At 41.7% G+C, this 27,204-nt stretch overlaps 2 protein-coding genes across 5 annotated transcripts in view; one reads left to right on the top strand and one right to left on the bottom strand.

Moving 5' to 3' along the window:
- Positions 1-1,822: 1,822 nt before the first annotated feature.
- On the top strand, positions 1,823-10,232 carry s100v2 (S100 calcium binding protein V2). Of its 2 annotated transcripts, none has more exons than XM_079653353.1 (4): positions 1,823-1,918; positions 2,386-2,508; positions 4,817-4,942; positions 8,897-10,232. In XM_079653353.1, the coding sequence occupies exons 1-4, from the start codon at positions 1,838-1,840 to the stop codon at positions 9,071-9,073; spliced, it is 507 nt and encodes a 168-aa protein (XP_079509479.1). In that variant the 5' UTR covers positions 1,823-1,837; the 3' UTR covers positions 9,074-10,232. The 2 variants fall into 2 exon arrangements, with proteins under 2 accessions (XP_079509479.1, XP_079509480.1); XM_079653354.1 differs by lacking the exon at positions 1,823-1,918 and adding an exon at positions 2,164-2,202.
- Positions 10,233-10,242: 10 nt separating this feature from the next.
- The window catches only part of LOC307021321 (uncharacterized protein), a 71,014-nt gene continuing 54,052 nt past the window's right edge, over positions 10,243-27,204 (bottom strand). Inside the window, exons 1-2 of one of the 3 annotated variants that reach the window (XM_079653325.1) lie at positions 25,547-25,672; positions 10,243-13,681 (exon numbers count right to left, since the gene is read on the bottom strand). In XM_079653325.1, coding sequence (XP_079509451.1) covers positions 11,875-13,497 — 1,623 coding nt within the window. In that variant the 5' untranslated portion in view covers positions 13,498-13,681; positions 25,547-25,672 and the 3' untranslated portion in view covers positions 10,243-11,874. Of the gene's footprint in view, positions 13,682-13,896; positions 13,967-25,546; positions 25,673-27,204 lie in introns of those variants that run through there. The other 2 variants (XM_079653326.1, XM_079653324.1) reach the window with 2 other exon arrangements.

The following is a 27,204-nucleotide window of genomic DNA, read 5'->3' as shown; positions in this document are numbered from 1 at the left end:
ATCGGATCCACATTAACATTCTTTATTTTGCCCTCAAGGTAAACTTTTGCAGAATAGTTGCAGATGACTGGATGCTGCTGACAGCTCTCCCTGAAATGTAATGTAGGTCATTCTGTGTGAACTCCAAACCTGTGCGACAGATTTTAAGTGAAATTGAAAAATTGAAGTTATGGAGTGATGACATCTAGTGGCCAAAGACCGTCTACACATGAAGATCAGCTCTTTGTGGATGGGAAATGGTAACAAGGTTTTTTTTTAAGTATTGTTTGAAATAAGGCAACATTCTATAATTGTAAATGTTCTTGGACTGTCTGAAAGGTATTTGCATTTTTATAAGACTCTTATCTGAAATTCTTTTTACTCATGTCCTTGTGATCAATCCAGAGATATGATGCACGCTCTGCTCACATCCTCTCACTGACTTCACGTATGAACATGTGTTCTCTGCTCATGGCCTGCAGAACATCTGCTGTCATTATCTCTGCTCCACTCATTAACACATGAAGCTTTCTGCAGATGTGTTGTTTCAAATTGAAAATAATTTAACATTTTGGAGTTTGACTCACGAGAGAAGAACAGTGCCCAAAAACATATTTTGGAAAATATGCGTTGGTGATATTGGGATAATGGGAACTGGATATTGTGTGTGTGTGTGTGTGTGTGTGTGTGTGTGTGTGTGTGTGTGTGTGTGTGTGTGTGTGTGTGTGTGTGTGTGTGTGTGTGTGTGTGTGTGTGTGTGTGTGTGTGTGTGTGTGTGTGTGTGTGTGTGTGTGTGTGTGTGTGTGTGTGTGTGTGTGTGTGTGTGTGTGTGTGTGTGTGTGTGTGTGTGTGTGTGTGTTTGCTCGGGGCAGTAACATTGGTAACTGAAATGTTGAAGGTCTCTAAAGCAATTAATTGTGGATTCTTTGACTGGGTGTGGCACCAACCAATTTAAGGACCTGAAGGTGTGTATGAGGGGGGGGCAGTGGGTTTTGACCATGTAAATAATGAAATGTGAATAATATATATGATATGTTGTGACACACCCTTCACCTCAAAGTCATCCACGCTTTCCTTTTAGTTCAGGCTGACGATCTGCTGAAATTCTGTTCATTCATTTACACTTTTTTGTCTTCAGCTAAATTCTTGTGGTTAATTTGAACCAAGCTTCCCCCCGTGTCACGAGTGCACCCAGCCCGCTGACATCATAAAACCAAGCAGAAAGAACGTGGCTGTGGCTGTTCCCTTCTCCCTCTCTGATTCCATCTCAAACTGACCCAACAGCTTTCAGTTTCACATAAAGTCTGCCCTCTGTTGATCTGCAATATGAGAGCAGATCTGGTGACATGATCAGCTGGCAGCAGAGGGGGGAAGTAACTAAGTACATTTACTCAAGTACTCTACTTAAGTAGAGTTTTGAGACACTTGTACTTTACTTGAGTATTTCCATTTGATGCTTTGTACTTCTACTCCTCTACAGTTCAGAGGTACATGGTGTACTTTTACTCGACTACATGTATTTGATACATTTAGTTACTTTACAGATGTGGATGAATGATGTGAAATATAATTAAGTGTTAAATCAGACTTTAGTTCCACCTGGAGTAAATTCACAAGCTACCCTGCAGTATACAAAGTCATTCAAACTAGCTGCACCTTTACCAGCTTTGAGAACACTTTCATGATCAATCATTATAAAACATATCATATCTATTATTCTGAGATGGACCAATCTGCACAATGTCTACTTTTACATTAGCTACATGTCACTTGTTAGACACTTTTACCCAAAGCGACTTACATACTCCATACTGTGGACAATCCCCGCAGGAACAACCTGGGGTGAAGTGTCTTACCCATGGACACAACGGCATGCCGAGTGCAGTGGGGTTTGAACCAGTGCTCCCCTTATCCAAAGATCAGCACACTATCCCACTTGGTACTTTAAGTATATTTGATGCAAATACTTTTCTACTTTTGCTTGAGTAACATTTTGAATGCAGGACTTCTACTGTAACTGAGTATTCCTACACTGAAGTACAATATATGAGTACTTCTCCCACCTCTGGCTGTTATGAACAGTAACAGAGGGACAGGATCAGCAGTGAACAGGCTAACAGAGGGACAGGATCAGCAGTGCCAGCCTCAACATGCACACACTATTGCGCAAAGCGTCCAACTTTGTCTAAAGCTTTCCAGATGTGGAATGAGAGTCTGCTGAAAGTAATCTGCTCCTTATAACATCCACACACACCACTTTATACACTCCTGTACTCTCACATGTATGTCCACAGCACCAAACACACACACACACACACACAAAGATACGCGCGCGCGCAGAGTAGAGTCTGCCAACATATCATGTATGTTCCTTTTTCTTCTTCTTCCTGGCTTTCTCTCATGCAGAGGGAGGATCCAGGAAGGTTGCCAGTTAGTGACTGTCAGCAACCACACACACTCTCACTCAAAGACAGACAGACAGACAGAGGGGAGAATCTCGCAGAGAAACTAACAGTCGACATGTCTCAGGTAAGAAATACAACTTTTATTAGAGTAAATCTCGACACGGGTTATGAATGCTAACGTATGAACTTTACATGAAGTTGTGTTAGTCGTTGAGTTTCATCGCGGTGTAAGGAAAGAATGCGCAGCTGGATTGTAAAAGTGAGCGGAACCATTACAGAATAGTTGTCTGCTGAGGCCCGGGCCGAGCACAGCCTCCCCGGACAGAGAGCACTTTCTATCCGCCGTGTGAGCGTCGCTGCTAGACTTTAAGAGCCTGGAGTTGCGGCCCCTCCCTGTAGCAGACTGCTAACCGCCGTGATCCTGGGCGACGGACACCTAGCTGTGTGTATGGGAGCGAGGAATATACAGTGTAGGCCCTCCATGCAGCATGGCTTCCTCTTTATTACAGGACCTTTGTCGTTGTGCTACATGATCTTCCTTCAGAAACTATGATTCATAATCTCTCATGTGGCACATTGTCTGTCCCACATTAAAAACTTTCCTCACGGGACCAAACCCCATTGGCACTGTAAGACTTAAAATAAAACTATTTAAAACAAAGTTTCCAATGAGGTACAGTTTCAGATGAGCTGTAGCACTCGAAAGGATAGGGTGTGGTAATGGGCAGTCCAACAAAAACATGAGTCTGTCTTTAATTATTCCCACTGAGACTTTATCCCCGATGCTTACACACTTTGTAATGTCTGATAAAAGTAAAAAACAAAGTGGCTATTTCTTTTCAAATCACCATTTTCATGCGTCAGTCCTGTGATCCACTCATCTGAACCTTGTGAAATCGGGCTGATGTGAGGACAGTTTCTGCTGAGGTGCAGTGGGCCTGCAGCAGCTTGCTCCGTCACTAAGGGTGTGGTTTGAGAAGCTGTTGGCCCACATGCACTGAATAACTGTAGCAATACAACTGTCCTTAATGCTGAGTTAAGCCACATTCACATCAACACTCAGCCAAAGCACTGCATGTCGCTGCACTCTGACACTCTCACCTCATACTTTTAGAAGACAATTAAAGTTTATTCATAGAGCTGTTTCACAGAAAAGGATGTAAGAGACAGTCAATAAATAATTCAGATACCTTTCTTGAGTAAAAGTACTTATACCGCACTGTAAAAATACACTATTTCAAGTCAAAGTAATGCATCAAGAATGGTACTTAAGTAAAAGTATGATGACAAAGATGTTCTTAAAGTATGAGGAGTAAAAGTACTCATTGCAGAAAAAGTTTAGCAGCTAGAGACAGATTGTCTCAGGAGGTGAGGAGACCAAACCCAGAGCTGGAAGAGGGATCGTTGATACTCAACAGATGGACGCTCTGTGTATTATTAGCATCTGTTTCCCAACAAATTCATTGTAATGTCTTCATGTGGTGTTTCCTCCAAGTGGCCAGGAAAACAATGAATACTTCAAACACTGGTTTTTTCCACTTGGTTAAACACATGTAGAAACTTAGCATCACCAAACGGTTAAGGGCGGATCTCGTTCATGTCTTATTCAAACAGATTGCCTAACAGCTCTACAGACTCTATAAGCTTCAGCCTGTCAAACGAGTATGGCCCAGGAGGAACGCTATCTTTCAGGAGCTGCATTCTAACGGCTACCTCTGTTGGAAGCTATAGTGGAAGTGTATTCAGTATTCATAAGAGAGTAGAGTAGAAATACTCTCACTGTTACAATAAATCATGCCTTCAAATCTCGCTTAAAGGTAAAGTAGCAGGTTGCTCCCCCCTCCCTTTCCATGTGTGTAGAGAACTAAGGTGGCCTTCAGGTATATGATGAGATACATTCATGTGTTCATCACTTAAATGTTGCTGCTGGTTCAGCTTGTGTTTTATTATAACACTACTGGGTAGCTTGTGAAATTCCCCAAGGGATCAATTCAGTTTTTATGTAAGCCTAGAATAATATATGATCAATTATTTGATGATAATATTATGTTTTGATGGTAAAAATGCTCAAATTAACCTAAATAAGTTATCAGACACATGTGTTTATAATGTAGAATACAACACTTTCACATCGTAGTATTGTTTTCACATTATCATTTGAAACATAGTAATATCAAAAAACACAATATAGCTTTTAACTAAATAGTTTACCTACAGGAAACTATCCTTAAACCTTAAATAGAAAATGATCTAAGAATATGTTTTGTTATATTTGTGGAAATTCTCTTTAGGTCTCGCTTGGGTTCAATAAATCAAAAGCTCTTACAAAAGTACAATTCAGAAATGTCCCACTTCAGCAGAAAGGCTGTCCGTTGAGTCACTGCTCAGCTTTAACCTGTGATGCCCTTCTTTTTCCTTCTGTCCTCTCCCAGTATTCAGACCTGGAGAAGGCCATCGACACGCTGGTCTCAAAGTTCCATTCTGCTTCGGCTGACAATGGTCCAACCCTGAAAACTGATGAATTTAAAAATCTGTTGTCCTCCCAGATGCCTAACATGGTAAATATAAAACTGCTCTATGTGTATGTTCTCTGTATGTCTGCTCAGTCACACATTATATATATACATGTTATATTCTGTCTGACCGGTATGGCGGCCGACCGGTGCAACAGCGTAACAACGCCCCCAAACACTTCCACAGGAGAATTGGCTGCAGCTTCAGAAACGATGCAGATATAAAAAGGGCCAGAACATTAAGAAAAATCTTCACCAACTTGAAAACACATTTGCTGCATAATCAAAACCAGTGCTTGAATTGGAATAAAAAAGGTGCCAGTACTCTAAATCAGCAACTGTTTCACGTCAATTTTTTTATACAGCCCAAAAACAAGTATTTGGCTCAAAGTCATAGTATATCCTATAATGCTGGTGGGTTTGTCTCTTTACTGTATATTTGCATGAGGCATCAATCTGGTGCACTTTGAAAGCAAAATGAAGAGATATATGGATACCTCTCAACATCCATATGAAACAACTGTAAACAGATTAACTTTTTCTTTATGGATATAAAAGAAAGTAAAGCCTGACTCCTACTGGCGGCTGGTTAAATGACTCCTCGTGCCTGAGTACACTCACCATCTTTCAGCAGGAAAGGAGAGAGGGAATCCTTGTCCGGCGACAATCGCTGTCTTTTCGCACTATTATTAAGCCAAGCTAACATTTTCGAAATGCTAACGTTATGTGATGTCTTTTCTGCTCTAGTCTATCGCTGCGGCGCGTCAAATATGGCCAGCGTACCTAGACGTACATGAGATGCCGGCGGAATCTCATGACGCATCTAGGTACGATGGGCATATTTGTTGTCATGCGTTATGACGTGAGTACCGGCATTTTAAGTGCCGGTACCACATGGGTAAAAATCAGAAGTACCGGTGAGTACCGGCCCAATTCAAGCACAGATCAAAACGCTGCAAGAAGCTCAAAACACGGAGACCAGAGGCCTGTACTACGAATCCAGTTCAACATGTTTGAGTTATCTGGCTTAACTGACCCTAACAAACGCGATCTCGCTAAGCTGTCCTACGACGCTGTTTATCAACTCGGTAACTCAATGCCAGGTAATTCAAAACTCGGTAACTCAATGCCTCTGTCTGGCTGAGAGCGCGTTCACATGAAAGGGGCGGGGTTAGCAACATTTGTCCAATCACAAACATGGACAAGCGTACTGACAGCACAGCGTCATACTTCCTGAATGAAAAGTAAACTATAATATTAGACAAATATGAAGACGTTAAACTTTAAACATCCATGACTTAAACACTTTATCCAGGATAAAAGCAAGGTTTGAATGCGTACCTTAACAGTTTTATGATATCACTGCCCCGTCTAAGACACGATCTGACTTTAATTACATTTGACTCGAGTGTTTCATCAACTTAATGTGTTGCTTAAAATAATACTTCTGCATACAGTATGTGACACTGTAAGTGTTGCACGGCCAGATACGGCCAAGAAGCTGACTCAGATAAGGAAATATATGATACATTATGATGTGATATCAATGATAATGGGACACATCGGCGTCTGCACTCACAGTACCGCGGACTGTACTTAATGTTACTTTGATCCGGTTACTTATGTTGTGGCAGATATTTAAGTAAGCTTTCTTAACGCTAATATTATATTAGTCAGATTGCTCTGAAGATGGGAGGTGATATTCTATTAATTTTCACGTTCACACAGTCGGTGATTTTTGCTGGCCGTCTTTCCTGCAACGGCAGTTTTTCTGTATTTCCTTTCTCCTGTAATATGAATTGATCGCTTTAAACTCCGCACACTGAGCTCTAATTGGTTAGCAGGCGGTGCTTTCACTGACTTGATCTCTTATCCTGGAACCAAACCTGCTCCGGAGCAGGTTAGCCGCTCAGCATAAGTTACCATGGAGATCTAACCCGGTAAGAAGTGAACCAGCGTCGTAGGACCGGAAACCCAGAGTTAACCCTGAAGTGACCTCGCTAAGCGAAAATCCGGCTTCGTAGTACAGGCCTCAGGGGACACTAAAAAGTGACGCACACAGCTGGGAAACCAAGGGACACTAAAAAGTGACGCTCACAGCTGGGAAGGTGCGCTTGGTGACATTCATCTCATAACTGTAAGTGCTTGTCAGTATATCTGAAATGACTAGGTTAGCTACGTTAGCTAGCTAGCTTACAGCAGATCTTTAGTACATCAGAAGGAGTCATGTGATCACATTGTTAAAATAAAGAGACAGTTGTTCAGCTGTATAATCGTGAACTTCACCAAGCGCTCCGGTCCCAGCTGTGTGCGTCACTTTTCAGTGTCCCCTGGTCTCCCAGCAGTGTGCGTCACTTTTAGTGCCCCCCGGGTTGCGTTCCGATAATCAAGAAATCAGCTCCTAAGTTATAACCCTATCTCCTTTTCCTTGACCTCTGAGTGAAACGTCACGGGGTTAAGGGATAGTGGATAGGAGAATTCAAAAGGACTTAGGAGAAGAGACTGCGGTACTTTAGAGAATCCGAATGCACTTTCACTATCTGACGTGTTTATGATGCGCCAGCGGACGTCATTGTGTGCGTCTGCTGCTGTGGTGAAACTATGGAAACTACAGTGTTCTATACAACGGACTCCAACATGGATGTTTAATAAGAACGACGGACTCATCTGGGGACTCTGCACCGTGCTCTGAAGCTGTTGTTTTATGCTTTATGAACGTGGACAACAGAGAAACATATTCTTCATGGCCAAAGTTGTAATTGAAATAAAAAAGGAAAGTTAAATTTATGCTCGTCACCCTCTCCCTCCGGTCCACATTTATACAAATGATCCCAATACGTATGATTGTATGAAAATATCTTAAAATAAATACAATTTACTTATTATAAACGTTAGTCCTTAACATCTATCACTGTGTATATCACCATTCAAACATCTTTTAAAAGTTGAACAAACCCCACACAGCTCAGTGAAATGTTGACTTTATTTGATCATTTCAGTAAAAACTAACGTTCATATTTCTCTTTTTGATTATAATACTGATGAACGTTCAAAACAAAGCACTTTGGCAAGTTACCACTTACGTTTTAAAATGCTTAATAAGCACCGTAACTTTTATGATATAACTTCTCCGTCATAATCGTTTGTTTCCGTGAACGGCCGAATGTTATGTGACGCAAATGTTGCGGCTGCAAGGCATTGTGGGGCAGCATTTTCTCCTCTCCTTTCGTCAAGGGAGGTCCAGTGTTTCCGAAGCTAAATGAGGTTATAAAGGAAGTTTGAAACCTCCTTTCCTTTCATTTGGAGAATTGGAACGGCACTTAACATGGCTGCCACTGACGTACTTCCGGGTCATTTCACTTGGTTAGGAAGGTTCCTAAGCTAAATGGACTATTGGAACGCAACCCTGGTCTCCCAGCTTTGTGCGTCACTCTTTAGTGTCCCCTGGTCTCCCAGCTGTGTGCGTCACCTTTCAGTGTCCCCTGGTTTCCGAGCTGTGTGCGTCACTTTTTAGTGCCCCCTGGTCTCCCGGCTGTGTGCGTCACTTTTTAGTGTCCCCTGGTCTCCCAGCTGTGTGCGTCACTTTTCAGTGTCCCCTGGTATCCCAGCTGTGTGCGTCACTTTTCAGTGTCCCCTGGTCTCCCAGCTGTGTGTGTCAATTTTTAGTGCCCCCTGGTCTCCCAGCTTTGTGCATCACTCTTTAGTGTCCCTTGGTCTCCCAGCTGTGTGCGTCACTTTTTAATATCCCCTGGTCTCCCAGCTGTGTGCGTCACTTTGTAGTGTTAGATTTGGTATTAGCAGAATTACATATTTGGTCATTTAGAAAAGGCTGTTGATCATCATAAAAGAAGATAACAATTTTGTTAGTGTCTTTAGTCTGGGATGGGTGGGTCTGATCAGAACTCTGGCTCTAGTTTTCTTACCACATCCTTCTTCTCCTTGTCAGCTTGTGCTGAATTGTTAATAAAAACACACATTGTTTTTGCCTCTTTCGCTTAGGTCCAAGGGATTGGCTCAGACCAGGGATTTGGTGAAATCCTGAAGAAAATGAATGTAGGTGACGGTGAGGGCATCTCTTTCAAGCATTTCTGGGGGTTAATCCAGTCAGTAGCCACCAACCAGCATAGCCTCCTCTCCCCCGGGACAGGCTCCTCCTGCAGCTGCATCGTCCTGTGAGGGGCTCCGTCAGCCCCCAGCTCCACCCTGGAGCTCTCCTACAGAGTTACAGTGTGCTCATCACTCTTCTAATCAGGTGCCAGATGAATAAAAGAGAATAAAGTCTAGTCTTCCCACATCATGCTGTTCCCCCACATATCTGACATAATCATTAACGTGTTCAAATGCTAAGGTCTCTTATTCCAGAGGGAACTCTGCCCAGCATCATTTGCACCAGTTTAAATTCAAAGTCACTCTAGTTTTTATTTTTCATCGTTTTTTGTCATTTCTACATGTTTCTGTATTTTAAACAAAAATGTTCATCATAGAAAAAAAATATTCTTCTCTTCATGCTTTTGTTTACTAGATAGTAGCCATTGGTGACTATGTAGTTTTATTTCACTGCACAGGTTAGGTTGAACTGGACAATTTCATTTTTGGGGCATGGTTTCAATGAAAGTAACTGGTGCAGAAGGAGCTGGGCATTATCACAGTCATAGTCACTAACGTGTCACTTTCGATCATATGATACCAGTTTCCCCATGTGTAAAGTGATTCATGTGGCTATATGGTTTACTATACACGATGAAAAGATGAACAGGCCTCCATTACGTTCATTTTCTTATAGCTTGACATTTGAAAATGGTCTCCATCCATTTTATACAGCATCATTTGTAATCTTACAGAAAGGAACAAGAACAGGCTCTTATGGTCATCTCACCAGCAAACTTCATAAATGCAGCCATATGTATTTCATACAGTGTCGTCAACTTTACACGTCAAATCTTCTGACCCGAGTTCCATCTGAAGGCAGATCTTTAGAAGCATTGAAGAACATGTTTTACTTTCAGAAGCTTTGAAACATTCAGAGTTTTCTGGTTTTGTGACAACTTACTCAAATTCAATGTATGCAGTGAATTCAAGAGTTAACCTTGTCTTTGAATGTAAACATCTCAAAAACACCAAAGTGTATTCTGGATTATTTCTAAATGTTTGATTTTGCCGCCCTCTGGTGAACACGTCAAAGTGTGTGCTTTTTAGTCCTTTTATACATTTTGTACCAGTAATGCTTTACCCTTTTGCATTTTCTATGTATTTATATTTGGTTATTCTCTGTATTCTAAACCTGTGTGACAGCATAAGAAAATGATGTAATAAACATACAAATAAATCACCCATACTGCCATTAGTCACTGTTTAATCATTTATTGATTTAAAACCACCGTCTCACACAGATTCAATGGTTTATGGGTCATTCCAGAATTGGAGGACATTTAGAAAAACATTTAAAAAAACGACCCCTTTATATTACAAGTGTTCTGATATGTATCTGATAAACAGGTAGTAAACATCACAAAAACTGATTTTGCCAGCTCAGGCATCAATGGTACATATTGTATTAGATGTTTGATTTTCAGCTGCGCTCATTGGTGAGCTAGAACTTTGAAATCCAAATACATCTATTTTTAAATTGTCTGTTAAGCTCTAGATCTCACTATAATTTTAACACCTTTGTGTTCATTCTGAGTTAATCGTTAATTGTTGAAACCTTAACATGCTTAGGCCACGTGGAGCCAAAAAAAAAAAGGCAATTGATATTATGAAAATACAGTTATAAATTCATAACATATTGTAGATCATACTAAATGATATATAAACATTACATTTGACTGAAGATAATACATTTTACTGCAGGAGATGCAGCACTGTAACTGTCATTACTCTAATTATAGTAACAGGGTTGCAAATCAATGCTAATGTTAGCCTTTACCTCAGGAATGAATGCTAGCTGCAGAATGTAATGCTGCGGACAAGGCACGGACAAATAGTTAACTAAAGAGAGGAAATGAATCTTTTATTCTGATAATATGAGTAACAGGGTTGCGTTGGTTGGGGACTGAAAATATAATAGAGAAATGCATTCAAAGGGGGGCTTAAATGAAAGTTTAAATGCTTCAATTTAGCACATTAGAAGAATGCCCACTATTCTATAAACAATCAAATCTGAGGCTTTGCCAGCAAACTAATCAGGAAAGCTTTATTGCAGTTTCATATCAGAACACAAGAAGCTGCATTCACAAGATAGGCCATTTGCTCGACGTTCAGTGTGCTGATGAGCGAATACCAGTGTTTCTGTTAGCCCGTATTTACCGGACTTTGACCTGAATGATCTGTAGAAGTCCGGCAAATTCAAATGAATAATAAATGTTTATCATCTCTCGTACACGTTCACATTGTTTAGTTATACAACAGCGTATGCACTACAAAAAAAGTTGGAAAGCGGCTCTGATGCACCCTGTTGATCAGACATTTACTCACTTCTTACTTTCCTGTCTATTCTGGCTGGAGAGAGTTAATTGACAGTGGTTACATATATTTCAAAATGAGCCACAGCAAGTGTGCTTCGGTACAAATAGCACTAGACCCCTGACAGTGCTCCGAGGTGTTGCAGGCTTGAATTTCTCAATGATCATTTTAATAAAACATAAATCTACTTGCCTTGATAATGACTTCCTTCATATCTTTTTCTTTATCAATTGTTTTCAAGCATAAATACAGAGAATATTTGATGGAATATTTCCCATTTGTCTGGTATATTGATATCTTACCGGTCATTTTGACAGGCTACTTTTTCTAACAGAAACACTGGCTCTTCATGGTCAGGTGGCACTCTCTCCAAAGAAACACAACGGCAAGGTCAGCGCAGAGACGTTTTACCGCATATCATGTAAATGCAGCTTTATGCATGCAAGAATACGAGAGCCTACTATGCCACAAAAACACAAAGAGATGAACTTCGGTTAGCAGACACTAAACCAGGGTTATGGATTTAAATCCTCATTGAAAGAGGGAGCACATCCCATCTTGAGTTTCTTTCCCTCAGGTGTACCTCGGAAGAATTCCAGATAGGACGAAAACACGTACTTATTCATGACTTTGACCTTCCCAAAGATTTCCAGCTCAGTTTGATCGTCATGGTCCACAGCATTCATCATCTGCTTGGATTTGATGTACAGGGCGTTTTCCTTTGAAACCACTTCATCCAGCCAGATCTGCCTGCTGACCGGAGCCATCTCGAAGTTCTCCACAGTGCAGCCGTAGAACCCTCGGCGCTGCTGCCCGGGCCAGGGTTGGTCAGTCTCCATGGGGTGGTCTGCTCCCACAAATGCTGTGCAGAGGGCGCTGTCAGTCCCTCGGGAGCGGCCTACTTCACATCCTATGACGCTCATGAGGAAAAGCGAGAAGGTTCTGAAGTTACACACCGATGCGGAAAACACTGCAGTCATGAAGAAGCGCCCCCACCTCTCACAGTTGTAGTTACACTGCTGGAACTGGAAGGTCTGCCGACAGAACTCGGTGAATTTGGAAGCTTTGAGACCCTGCCTCAGCTCCTGCAGGGAGCCCTCCCCCTGATGATCGTTGAAGCTCTGACGGAAGTTTTCAGCTTCAGCTTGGTTCTTGGTGCTCATGAACTTGCCCACCAGACTAACGCTTAGATTTTTCCTGTGTACTTTGTAAATGCATTCATTTAGAACATAGTACAGGTCTGATGCAACTTCCTCTTTAGCATTGTACCGTATCTCCACAAGGAGATCCTGAATGTTAGTGATGTGCTTAAACTCAATGTTGGCTTCGTCTTCAGGCTCTGAAAGCCAAATTGCTCTAAGGAGTCTTGTGTCTGGGACATAATCAGGAGCACGCCTTCTTTCTTTCTCCTCAAAGAATAAGCTCCAAGTAAGCCCCTCCAGGCAGTCGATAGAGGGGTACTTTTTGCGCAGCTCCATCGGAACAAACATTTGAGGGTGGCTTGGCCACTCCAATGTCTGGATATACAAAACCTTTCCTTTATACTCAGAGACCACTGGCCCTGCACAGCCAAGTTGTACTTTGGTGAGCAGGTCGCCTCTTTGGTCCAGTTCAGCTGTGACTCTTGCGCTCTGGTCCTGAGACCTCCAGACCCCACCAGTCCTCGTCATTATCTCTCCGTCAGACCTTACAGACAGGAAGGAGTTGTAAAGGTGTAGCTTTGTTTCCACACCGAGAGAGCGCAGAGCTTGTAGCAGTTGTAACATGAAGTGCCGGTCAGTCCCAAGTCTGCAGCTGATGAAGCTGATGGAGCCAAGAGGACCAAAGATGCTCGACACAAATCTGGCAAGTTCTTCTGGGCCATGACCAGCTAGCTGGACTGTTCCATTAGCACTAATGCTGGCGTGACCAACAAGTATGACAGCATGGTTTCTAGTAGAAAAGAAATGGCCTCCTCTGTGAATATGTAGCGCCCCCTTCTGGTACTTCAGCAAAGTTGATACAGTGAGATGCCTCTCAAAGAGGTCAGTGGCTGCCTCTGTCACTGCAGGGTCTTCTTCCATGATAACTACAGTCTGATGGCTGCTTTCAGTATCAACTCCTTCCCAACGGGTCATTTGTTGTTGAGGACACATCATGTTTGTCTGGAATGTCTCATTAGGGCTGAATCTAAAATGTTCTGCCTGAGTCAACAACACTGCGTTGTCCTCCTCAATGTGACCTGCAGCACTGAGTAAACCAGGCCCCCTCTGATTATTGGACAGTACTCCAGGATCAGGCTGCAGTGAGTCAAATGATGGAGGAATCCTCTGAACGTATGCCCTGAAAACAGATAAGTGATGGGTGAACAATGAGCCAGACAAATACAAAATACACATAAAGATGGTGTTAATATGTGGAGATTATGCTGTTGTAATGTGTTTGTCACAGGTCTTATTTTCTTTATCGAGCCAATGGATTTGGAATATCAAAAACAAACCCAAAGTTAGCATGTTGCGATGATAATTTTGGGTTTGGCATACAAAAGAGGTCATCACCGTGTGACAGAGCCATCACTGTAGACATTTCCTGCTGTCCCTCTCTCCCCTCCTGCTTTCACTCATTTAGTCACAGGGGAATCTGGTGTGCTATTCAGGGGTGCATTGGACACAGGTGAGGAAAAGGGGGCGGGGCCCAAAGGGAAGAAAAGCAGAGGGAATTGTTTGTTTAATGGGGAAAATAAAAGGTTTGCCAAGGGGTTGAAAGGTGGAGGTTGGGGATATTGTATGGCGGCTTTTGACTTTCTGTGTTTTCTGTGTTTCTGTGTTTTCTGTGTTTCTGTGGTTCTGTGTTTTGGTGTGTCTGTGTTTCTGTGTTTTCAGTGTTTCTGTGTTTTTGTGTTTCTGTGTTTCTGCGTTTCTGTGGGGGTATAATACGCACGTTTCAATACACATGTATCATACATCTTCCCTGTTATCCTCCCCTTGTTATAATGAAGACAACAGTGCATGTGAAGGACTGTAATACACATGTATCAGACACGCTCCCCTTGCTATAATGAAGACAACAGTTTTTAAATGTAAAAAACACTTTTTTTTTTTTTTAAATGTCCTATTTACATTTTTTTTTTTCAAACACAAATCAATAGTTACACTGATTGTAACATCCCCAGGACCGTCTCCAGCTTAGAATTCCCCAGATTACTGGAAATATCATGATGGAGTTTTTTCACTTCAGTCAAAATATTCATTTGTATGCTGTTTTTGACACAAAGATGCATTACATCTACAAACAGAGCATACAATGTGAGCACATGATACACTTTTGATGTTTGTTTCATTTCTTCGGTAATGTTACAGAATGTTTCGGAAAATGAAGATTCCAGGACCACTTTAAATGTTTCGTTTACAATCGTTTCCCAATGACCAGGAATAGTACTGCCAGAACGAACGATATCCAAAATGCCTTCTAGTTTACAAACTTCAGCCATTCTGTTTACACGGGGGTCACTACTCATTCTGTTTTCAATCGTCCTCATCACCACACTTATCAAAAGGGTATTGACTACATTCTGATCAATATATACCGAGCGTTTTGCATAGTAGTTCCCAATTTTTATTTTACTTTAAAGAAAAAGTGAGTTTGTTCCTGGCTGCAACTCGCTGGGGGGAGACTTGTTTTTTTTCTCAGATCCATGGCTAGTTTTCAACGGTCGTCTTAGTGGGGTCCTTAGTTTTAGATGATTATCTGAGTGGAGGGTGGGACTTTTCGCGTTGAATGGGGGGGAGTCATCTGTAGAATTGAGAGTTTTTAAAAAAAGTTCTTGAAGCTTTGTAGCTCTTTCATCTATAATTTCCAACCAAGCAGCAAGAGGTCAAATGTAAGAATAAGTAATAGTTTGTCATGATTTTACTTAAAAAGTCAAAAGTATAGTTTGTCAGAAAAAATATATATGGAAAAGTCATTGTGTACAAATAGTATGTTGAAAAAAAAAAAGAAACTCAATTCATTACAAATTAATGTCTGTCTGATACCCAGTTCTAAAGTTTTGCACCCATTAAAGAAAACCCCATTCCTTACAAAGTACTTCATATTATACCCTTTGATAAGTGTTGCATACATCAAAGTGTATCTAAAAGTATCTTGGTAGCAGAAAATAACTAAAATATGTAAGGTTATCAGAAAAAAACCCAGATTGTTTAACTGAACAAGTGTTTAAAAAAAAACGGCCAATAAAAGAAACCGAATTCCTTGCAAATTACTTCATATTCTATCAGTTGTTAAGTGTTGCATACATCAAAGTGTCTCTAAAAGTATCTTAGCAACACAAGAAAAGAGAAAAAAGCATTGATGTCAACAAAGTATTTTATTTTCAAAAATGTTTATGGTTTTGCATACATACAAAGTGTATATTACAGTTCCTTTGTGAGAGAATTACACACAAATCTGATGAGTGTCAGTAAAAAAGTGTTACAAACTTACCTTTTAGAGAAACAGTCTTTAAGAAAAAAATCTAATCAAACAATGTACTTCATTTTCTAGTTTTAAGGTTTTGCATACCTCAAAGTGTGTCTAAAAGTATCTTGGCAAGAGAAAAAAGCCCAAATCTGCCTAGGCCATCAAAAGAAACCAAATTCCTTACAAAGTAATTCATATTCTATCAGTTGTTAAGTGTTGCATACATCAAAGTGTGTCTAAAAGTATCTTAGTAATACAAGAAAAGAGAAAAAAGCATTGATGTCAACAAAACTGGATTGTTCCATTGAAATAGCGTTAAAATCAAAAGTGCCTTTAAAGAAAATGTATTCAGACAAAGTATTTTATTTTTCAAAAATGTTTAAGGTTTTGCATACATAAAAGTGTATCTTACAGTTCCTTTGTGAGAGAATTACACACAAATCTGCCAAGTGTCAGTAAAAAGTGTTAAAATCACAAACTTACCTTTTAGAGAAACAGACTTTAAGAAAACATCTAATCAGACAATGTACTTTATTTTCTAGTTTTATGGTTTGGCATACCTCAAAGTGTGTCTAAAAGTATCTTGGCAAGAGAAAAAAGCCAAAATCTGCCTAGGCAATTAAAAGAAACCAAATTCCTTAGTTGTGTTGGGGTTTAGCATCAGACCTGTTGAAGGGGGGCGTTACAGGGGGACGAGTCTGTCTGGCTCTCTGAGGGATTGTGTGTGAGAGGATCACTGAAGATCAAACTTAGATCAGCACTTGTCGCAGAAGGTAGGCTGTGTGTAAACTCCAGAGAGGGGAGGTTTTCACGCTCTATAGATATGTCGTCGTGTTGGTACACTGATGGCTGGCTTACGCTGCAAACTTCATCACCTTTTAACAAGACAGTAAGTATATAAAACGTTATTTTTGATATTTTACACATCAGAAAAAAACATATTTGATTTAAAAAATAAGCTAGATACAAACACATACAGTTTTAAATACATATAGGCCCTTTCTCATTTCTCTAACTCCCCTCCTCGACTCCTATCCTCGACTCCTATCCTCGAGACTTAGTCCCGTCCACAGGAGATGCGAGCGGAGGAGCCGAGGAGGGGAACCGAGGAGAGAGGAGGGGAAGCAGCAGGCGGTGAGAAATGAGAACTCCTCTCCTCTGAGCGGTCATTTTAAAGAGACGTCCATTAATGATGACAGGAGGCACAGCAGCCCTCTGTCTGATGGACAGATGTGTTCATGACCACTTATATATTTACTTTTAATTCATTCACAGTGCGGTATAATGAGACAATAACAGGCTACAGATGCGGACACACACACACACACACACACACACACACACACACACACACACACACACACACTTACAGATACACATACAGTGGGGCAAAAAAGTATTTAGTCAGCCACCAATTGTGTAAGTTCTCCCACTTAAAAAGATGAGAGAGGCCTGTAATTTTCATCCTAGGTATACTTCAACTGAGAGACAGAATGGGGGGAAAGAATCCAGGAAATCACATTGTAGGATTTTTAATGAATTAATTGGTAAATTCCTCTGTAGAATAAGTATTTGGTCACCTACAAACAAACAAGATGTCTGGCTCTCACAGACCTGTAACTTCTTCTTTAAGAGCCTCCTCTGTCCTCCACTTGTTAACTGTATTAATGGCACCTGTTTGAACTCGTTATCAGTATAAAAGACACCTGTCCACAACCTCAAACAGTCACACTCCAAATTCCACTATGGCCAAGACCAAAGAGCTGTCAAAGGACACCAGAAATAAAAATTGTAGACCTGCACCAGGCTGGGAAGACAGCATCTGCAATAGGTAAGCAGCTTGGTGTGAAGAAATCAACTGTGGGAGCAATTATTAGAAAATGGAAGACATACAAGACCACTGATAATCTCCCTCGATCTGGGGCTCCACGCAAGATCTCACCCCGTGGGGTCAAAATGATCACAAGAACGGTGAGCAAAAATCCCAGAACCACACGGGGGGACCTAGTCAATGACCTGCAGAGAGCTGGGACCAAAGTAACAAAGGCTACCATCAGTAACACACTACGCCGCCAGGGACTCAAATCCTGCAGTGCCAGATGTGTCCCCCTGCTTAAGCCAGTACATGTCCAGGCCCGTCTGAAGTTTGCTAGAGAGCATTTAGTTGATCCAGAAGAGGATTGGGAGAATGTCATATGGTCTAGACGTGTTTGGAGGAGAAAGAATGCTGAGTTGCATCCAAAGAACACCATACCTACTGTGAAACATGGGGGTGGAAACATCATGCTTTGGGGCTGTTTTTCTGCAAAGGGACCAGGACGACTGATCCGTGTAAAGGAAAGAATGAATGGGGCCATGTATCGTGAGATTTTGAGTGACAACCTCCTTCCATCAGCAAGGGCATTGAAGATGGAACGTGGCTGGGTCTTTCAGCATGACAATGATCCCAAACACACCGCCCGGGCAACGAAGGAGTGGCTTCGTAAGAAGCATTTCAAGGTCCTAGAGTGGCCTAGCTGGTCTCCAGATCTCAACCCCATAGAAAATCTTTGGAGGGAGTTGAAAGTCTGTGTTGCCCAGCGACAGCCCCAAAACATCACTGCTCTAGAGGAGATCTGCATGGAGGAATGGGCCAAAATACCAGCAACAGTGTGTGAAAACCTTGTGAAGACTTACAGAAAATGTTTGACCTCTGTCATTGCCAACAAAGGGTATATAACAAAGTATTGAGATGAACTTTTGTTATTGACCAAATACTCATTTTCCACCATAATTTGCAAATAAATTATTTAAAAATCAGACAATGTGATTTTCTGGATTTTTTCTCATTTTGTCTCTCATAGTTGAGGTATACCTAGGATGAAAATTACAGGCCTCTCTCATATTTTTAAGTGGGAGAACTTGCACATTTGGTGGCTGACTAAATACTTTTTTCCCCCACTGTATATATATGTCCCTCTCGCTACAATAAGGAAAATAAATTACGGGCCAAAAGTTTTATTTACAAGTATTAAAAGTAAGCATAGGACACCAAACCAACTGAGACCCGTCTGTACGCATCTACGCACTGTAAAACACACACACCTACACACTGTCCCACACACACCTACACACTGTACCACACACACACCTACACACTGTACCACGCACACACCTACACACTGTACCACACACACACCTACACACTGTACCACACACACAACTACACACTGTACCACACACACACCTACACACTGTACCACACACACACCTACACACTGTACCACACACACAACTACACACTGTACCAGACACACACCTACACACTGTACCACACACACACCTACACACTGTACCACACACACACCTACACACTGTACCACACACACACCTACACACTGTACCACACACACACCTACACACTGTACCACACACACACCTACACATTGTACCACGCACACACCTACACACTGTACCACACGCACCTACAGCTCCTAAAGCATATAATCAGGCTACAGCCGTTGTGTATTTTATTATGTGAAGCACTACATTTTTTGAAAAATATTGACTCTTTGTTGTAGATATCTACTAAACTAAAGCAAATACAGAGAGTAGGCCTGTTATACTGAGTGATATATATTATACACACTGCTCTGCTTTCTGCACAGACCTCACAGCTGTTCTCACTGTAAACATCGCATCGCGATGAAAGCAGTTAATAAAATAATATCCAGGGGATGCATGCAGAGCCGTCATTGGCTGAGATAAGTCCGGCCGTGCGTCACGACTCTTTGAAACATCTCTGTTCCCTGAAATGCATCTACGAAGGAGCCGTGGAGGACCCATCAGTGTATCCTCGGTTATAGCTCCTCCAGTGAGCCTCCTCCAGTGAGCCTCCTCGACGCTCGATCCTCGGTCCTCGAAGTGCATTTAGAGAAATGAGATGTCCTTCAACATGGCGCGCTGAAATTCATTTCCGGGTCACTACCGGAGGACCGAGGAGTCGAGGAGGGGGATTTGATGAAATGAGAAAGGGCCATATACTCACTTTCCACAGGGAATGATTCATATGGGGTTCCACCAAAAGAGTTAATCCTCTCTAATATTCCAATTCGTATTTGGTTCAGACTTTCCTGAACTGAGACACACACAAAAAAAGATTTGATAACAAAATCTACACCACATTATTTGTACATCGAGGGGTACTTTCCCAAAGCTTCTAAATCATTACGAGCCATAGTGCTGTTACAAAATAAATGCAACAGATGCCCAGAGGTTGTTTGACACACACCAAGCAACATTAAATAATTACATGATAATATAAAATAAAATAAAAAGTACTTACCAGAGTTTTTCAAGATCAGATCCAGGTCAAGAAAACGCATAGAGGAAGTATGGTGCTGGCTCATTAGCCCTCTCACTCTTCTTAGAATGATCCTGTGCATTTTTACAGTTGAACTCCTATCCCCTTATAAACCAAAATAACAATAGCCCTTAATTAATACTAATCATTTAAAAAACCTTAAATCTAATTTAGAGAGGACAACTAAAGTGTAAGGTGAGTGTTTTAAACTAATTCCACCACTCTGTCTACTGGCATTACAACAAAAACAGAGCGATGGCAGGAAGGGGGGAGACAGTCTCCACCAACTTTACAGACACTTTGTTTTAGAGAGAACAATACAAGTGTAAGGTAACTGTTTTTAAAGTCCATCTCCCCTCTCTCTACTGATAAGATGGCAGGAAGGGGGGAGGAGGGGTTAGGGACAGGCTCACACATGCTCACACATGCTCACACACACACACACACACACACACACACACACACACACACACACACACACACACACACACACACACACACACACACCTTCACAGACACTGTGTGAGACTCTATCCCTTTATAAACTAAAGTACTTCAAAATTAGTTAACAGTCTCCCCAAAACTTATAAACCATTATGAATCATAGTGCTAATGCACAATTAATACAATATATACACAGAGGTTGTTTAACACACAACATACAACATTTAATAATTATATGAAGTACTTACCAGAGTTTTTCAGGATCAGATCCTGGTCGGGAAAACGCAGAGAAGAAATGCCAGGGGTGGTTCATCATCACCTTTCTCTTGCTGTAGAAACTAGATCTCCTTATAAACCCTTGGCCAGGTCAATGGCTCAAAGAATTACAACCAATCGGTCTAATCCTTGCAATGTAGACAGAGACTCCCTCATAGGTAGTAGAATAATTAACACAAATCATATTAAAACCTTAATCTAATTTAGATAGGACAATAAAGTTTGTATTGTGACTTTTAGTATAGTAGAGATGGGGGTGGTAGGGGTAGACATATCACACGCCGTCTAGCTGCATCACCGCAGAAGGAAGAAGGCTTTGAAACGATAGTAGATGTTAGCTTAGATTCCCGTTAGAAAAGGCTGTCTGATGAAGAAGGAAAGTGCTAACATACATCAATACTATTTTTAATTATTATGTTTATGGTGGGCTTTTCTTTAGGGGGTAAAATAAGATTTGATGTAGCCACGGTCCACAGCAGGGGTTAGGGGAGACAGTCTCACACACATTCTCTCTGGCCTCACAACACACACACACACACACACACACACACACACACACACACACACACACACACACACACACACACACCACACACACACACACACACACACACACACACACACACACACACACACACACACACACACACAATCTTCTGCTCAACTTCATCGAGACTGTATCACATAGATTGACATCAAAGGCTAATTCGATTGACAACAGTAGGCAGACTACAATGAGGCATATCAGAGCGGCATGTTATAACACCTCGAACAGTGGTTCATTATAGATAACACATCGAACAATGGGTCAATATAGGGGTCATTATAGATAACACATCGAACAATGGGTCAATATGAGGGTCATTATAGATAACACATCGAACAGACCGGGCCATTCCACATGCACTGCTTTAACACAAATGACCGATGACTGGAAGGTGGAGGTAGATAATAGGAAGTTAGTGGGAACGGTACTACTTGATTTTAGTTCTGCCTTTGATGTCATCGATCATCCATTGTTGTTGAACAAGCTAGAGCAATATGGTTTTCATCTGAATGCACTGAGGTGGATAGAAAGTTATTTGACCAATCGATGTCAAACTGTTTTTTTCAATGGAAGTCTGTCAACTATTAAGAAAGTCAGTTGTGGAGTTCCTCAGGGGAGTTGTTTGGGACCACTTTTATTTTCTATTTTCACAAATGATCTACCATTGGTCTTACAGGAATCCAAAATTGTTATGTATGCAGATGACTCGACAATATATGGAGCAGGTTCATCTACAAGGGAGCTGAGTCACTGTATAAATAAGGATCTACAAATGATTTCAGAGTGGGTAATAAATAATAAGTTGGTACTTAATACAGGAAAAACTAAATCTTTAATAATTGGGTCAAATCATCAGTTAAAATGTGAACCTAAATTGCAGTTACATTTAAACCATATTGACATTAAACAAGTCAAGGAAACTAAGTTGTTAGGGATAACTCTAGATCAAACACTGTCTTGGTCTAAACAAATTGATAATGTTGTGTGTAAAATGGGAAGGGGTGTGTCACTCGTTAAAAGAATTGTAAAACATTTGCCAATAGATGTCAGGAGACAAGTCTTGGATGCTTTGGTGCTATCACAGCTTGATTACTGTTTTGTTGTTTGGTCTAGTGCTTCAGAAAACGATTTAAATAAACTACAAGTAGCACAGAACAAGGCAGCACGATGTGTTCTGCAGTGCTCCTACAGAACCAGAGTGACTGAAATGCTGGAGACACTGAAATGGATGAGTGTTAGACAGAGGTCCATTTATTCTCTGTTAAATTTTGTAAAGAATATTACAGTGACACACTTACCACATATATTGTCACAAAAGTTCATAGCACAGTACTCTACACATAAATATCAAACCAGACATGCAATAGAAAAAAGGTTCATTTTACCCAAATCAAGATCAAATATCAGACAGAAAACAGTACTATACAGAGCAATGGTCAGCTGGAATTCGTTACCGGTCCATATCATTCAAGACAATTCAAACATACATTTCAAACATTTGCTAAAACAATATCTGAGAACTACAAATTAAATTTGAACTGTACTTGTGGGTCAATTAGTAATTAGTAATTAGTATTATCATGTCAATTATATTGTTGGTAAAATTTTGTTTAGGTTTTGACTTGATGATGGCTAAAATGTGATGACTATTTTTTTCTGTTTTGTTTTTGCTTTCACTTCCTTACCATGCACTTTTCATGAAATTATGAGTTGTTCCGTTCTGGTTTGTATTATGTATGTTTTGTGTGGGTGAGGACCCCAGGAAGAATAGCCAATGCTCATGCTAGTGCTAATGGGGATCCTAATAAAAACTAAAACTAAAACAATGGGTCAATATGGGGGTCATTATAGATAACGCCTCGAAACAATGGGGTGATTATGGGGGTCATTAGCAAACAAAGGGGTGATTAGAATAAGTAGTTACAGTCTCAGGCACCTGTCAATGTATACGTAGTAGCAGGTGTGACCTGTCACAGCTCCTGTCACTTTTTATACATACTAATGTGATTCGGTGCGAGGATCTCTCTCTCTCTGATTGTGAGTGGACCGGTGAGTATAGCGGAGAGCGATCGTTTAAAGTTTACAACTTTTCAAACCATTGTTAACAATTCACTTTTCTCTGGGTGATAGTTTATGTCTTTGTGCATAATTTCACCGACTTTGGTGTTTTTTGGTGGTGTTGTTTGGTTGCACTGGTGAATTGTTTGTCTAATTGTTTGTCTAGCGGCTGCAGCTGCAGTCACGCCGCCCGGCATGGCGTTCCGTGGCAGCTGCGCTGGTTTACAGAAGCTGACTCGCCAACACGCCATCAAGCTCTCTCCACCTGTCGGTGTGTCGGTGGAGGAGTGTGGTCTGGCTGTGGGGGCTGTGGTGGGATATGGCAGAGTTAAATCTGCCTCCCGCATGAACAGTGCAGTGGTTATTTTTTTAGACTGCGCGGAGAAAGCTAACCAGCTGGTGGAGAGCGGGTAAGTGATTAAAGGGACGCTGTTGACCCTTGTCACTCCAGCTAAAAAAGTAATCATCTCTAATGTACCCCCGTTTCTGAAAAACGAGTTGTTGGAGAGAGAGCTGGCTCGACACGGGCAGCTTGCGTCTCCCATTAAGTTGATCCCCCTGGGCTGTAAATCCCCGCACCTCAAACACGTTGTGTCTTTTAGGAGACAGGTGCTTATGGTCCTGAAAAAGGATGAAGGGGAACTTAATCTGGCTCTCAAGTTTAAAATTGATGGTTTTGTGTATACTGTCCATGTTACGTCTGACATTTTGAGATGTTATGGTTGTGGAGCGGCAGGACACCTGATCCGCGCGTGCCCGGAGAGGGCGGGTGACGCGCCCGTGGTGTCCGCGCTCGCAGCCGGCGCGACGGTGCCCGCGGCGGAGCCGCTACCGGTTGCCTTGTCCACGGCCGGGCCGCCGGTGCTGGGTCCGCGCCGCCGGTGCTGGGGTCCACGCCCGCGGCGGAGCCGCTGCAGGTCATTTTGTCCACGGCCGGGCCGCCGGTGCTTTTTTTATTTATTTGTATTTCTTTTTTTTTTTTTTATTCAGGCAGGTTTTTTATTTTGTTAGGATGCAACTATAATTTCATAATGAGTGACATAAAGATGGGCTCTTTAAACATTAACGGTGCTCGAGGGGATGCTAAGAGAGCACTTTTATTTACTTTATTAGGAAACAAGAGTTTAAATGTGACGTTTCTCCAGGAAACTCACAGTACAGCTCAGAACGTGAGTGACTGGAGGAGGGAATAGGGGGGGGGGGGGGGGGGTTGGAGGAGGGCTTCTTCAGCCATAAGCGCAGCAATAGTGGAGGGGTTGCCATTCTCTTTGCGAGGGGCTTTACACCCTTCTCCTGTACGGTCGATGAGGTCATCCCAGGACACTTGCTCAAAATAAATGCTGAATTAGAAAAAGTTAAAATATGTTTTTTTAACTATTTATGCTCCCAGTGTTGGCGCAGAGAGGCTTTTGTTTTTTGAGAAACTGAAACACACCCTTAGCACCTGTGATAGTGAGGAGTATCTGTTCCTGGGGGGTGACTTCAACTGCACAGAGAACCCTGTGCTGGATAGGAACCACCAGGAACCGCATGCTGCCTCGAAGAGTGCCTTAATAAGATTAACAGAAAGCTTTGAGCTGTGTGATGTTTGGAGGCACTTCCACCCGGGCCAGCGGCAGTACACGTGGGTGCACTCCAGGGATAACCTGTTGTCTCTAGCTAGGCTGTTTTTAATCATCACATTAATTTTAGCAGAAGCTGCTCCATCAGTCCAGTGGGAATCTCTGACCATTCCCTCGTACAAGTCTCAGTTTTTATTAATCATGTTAAGTGTAATAGTGCGTATTGGCACTTTAATGCTTCTCTGTTGGCCGACAACCATTTTAAAAATGTTTTTAAATTATTTTGGGAAAACTACCGTTTATCTAAGAGTGAGTACAATTCTCTTCAGCAGTGGTGGGATGTAGGTAAAGTGAAGATCAAGCAACTTTGCCTACAGTACTCTTTAAATGTCACAAAGGACATGGCTAGATCTCTGAGAGCTCTGGAGAGAGAAGTGGTGGAGCTGTAGGGATTGGCAGACTCCACAGGAGAGCGAGAACATGTTGAAGTTTTCAAAAGTAAAAACTCAGCTCTGTCTGACCTGCTGGGGTTTTCTGCTCAGGGTGCTCTGGTCAGATCCCGGTTTCAGAACATCGTGAAAATGGATGCTCCCTCTCACTTTTTCTTTGGTTTAGAGCAGGGGTGGGGAACCTCCGGCCTCCGGGCCGTATACGGCCCGCGAGACAATTTGGTACGGCCCTCGAGGTAATTTATAAACACACCCAAAAAAGAAAAAAATGTAAGAAATCTAGACCGCAAAAAAATTAAACAAGCGAGTGCCTGTTTTTCCTGGCCAAGGTCAGGGTCCTTGAACACAACACGAGCCTAACGTGTCATCACGTGGTATATATCCCGACTGACAGGGGTGCAGTCATACTTGTCAACCCTCCCGATTTTTGCGGGAGACTCCCGATTTCATTGCCCTCTCCCGGTTTCCTCCCGGGGTCATATTTCTCCCGCATTTCTCCCGATTTCTGACAAAATCCGATTTACTCAGGACTGTTTCCACTCGGACTTTAATACACCTACACCATTGTTTGGTTTCCATGGTAACATGTCTCTTTAGTAGCGCGCGCAACTGAACGTCTGAGAGGGTGAGGCAGATAGTCACAGAAAACAGAAAAAAAATCGACAACTACTCTACTCTCTGCTCACTCCTTTCCTGCCCACACATATGCTCCATCAAGGATGGTGATACAGGCCGCAAGGCAGTGCACTTAGAACTACAATAAGCATGTTAATGTTAAACTAACAGCTCCGGCGATCCACTAGCACCTCCACCCCCCCCCCCATTTTGCATTTTGAAATGCTCCCAATTTCTGAGGTCTCAAGGTTGGCAAGTATGGGTGCAGTTCTGACGGAGAGCACAAGAACGCCGCTCCAGCACTTCAGAAATGGCAGTACCGATAAGGAGCCGTACACATGCTGCAGTTTCTGCGTGGCTGTGTCTTTAGTTGAAAGCCCAGTGGCGATCTGTTCATCTGTCATACTGATCATACAGTCAATAACTTTGTTGTTATTAGCATCTGGTTAGCTAGCTATGCTAACGTATATATATATATATATAAGAAGCTTTTTCTACAACCAGTGAGGTAAAGGCTCATCTTTATATGATCAATATAGTTATAAAAAAAGACAATAAAGTAAATAGGTATAAAATACTATATGACAGTAAAAAAAAAGTTGTTATTAATAAAGAAGAATACAGTTTGAAAGGAGAGTGATTTGTAAAATATCCTTAAAGAAAAATTAATCTGCTTCCAGTTCTGTTAGATATGGGTGTTGAGAGATGTATCCATAGATCTCCTAATGTTGCTCTCAAAGTGCAGCAGATTGATGCGTTTAACTTCCCGGGGGAGCATGCCCCCCAGACCCCCCTAGAGGAGGCTAGGTCCCCCCCACCCACTCACTCACTTAAATCATGTTCACATGGATAGGAAACTAAATACATTTGCACACATCTTGTTTCCATATCTTTCTGTTTTGGTGGTCATGCCACACCGTGCACGTGCATGCATACACGAGTCATGGTGAGATATCTGGATTAAGAGGTTGCTTTTTCTTTGCACAGCATGAAATGAATGGGCTTTGATTTTAATTTTTTTAAGCAGAGGTCAATAATTTGTACGGCCCTCTGAGGATATTGTAAAAATGTAAATGGCCCTTGAGAGGAAAAAGGTTCCCCACCCCTGGTCTAGA

Source organism: Notothenia rossii (genome assembly GCF_949606895.1).
Source record: "Notothenia rossii genome assembly, chromosome: 10".
Classification (NCBI taxonomy): domain Eukaryota; kingdom Metazoa; phylum Chordata; class Actinopteri; order Perciformes; family Nototheniidae; genus Notothenia; species Notothenia rossii.
Note: the sequence above shows the minus strand (reverse complement) of the source record. Positions and strands in the feature narration are given on the sequence as shown.

Excerpts from the sequence above, each read along its gene's own strand:
- s100v2 (XM_079653353.1), top strand. The coding sequence starts at position 1,838 with ATGGACACAACGGCATGCCGAGTGCAGTGGGGTTTGAACCAGTGCTCC. Across the intron at positions 2,509-4,816 it reads TAACAGTCGACATGTCTCAG|TATTCAGACCTGGAGAAGGC; the intron begins GTAAGAAATACA and ends GTCCTCTCCCAG. Across the intron at positions 4,943-8,896 it reads CCTCCCAGATGCCTAACATG|GTCCAAGGGATTGGCTCAGA; the intron begins GTAAATATAAAA and ends TCTTTCGCTTAG.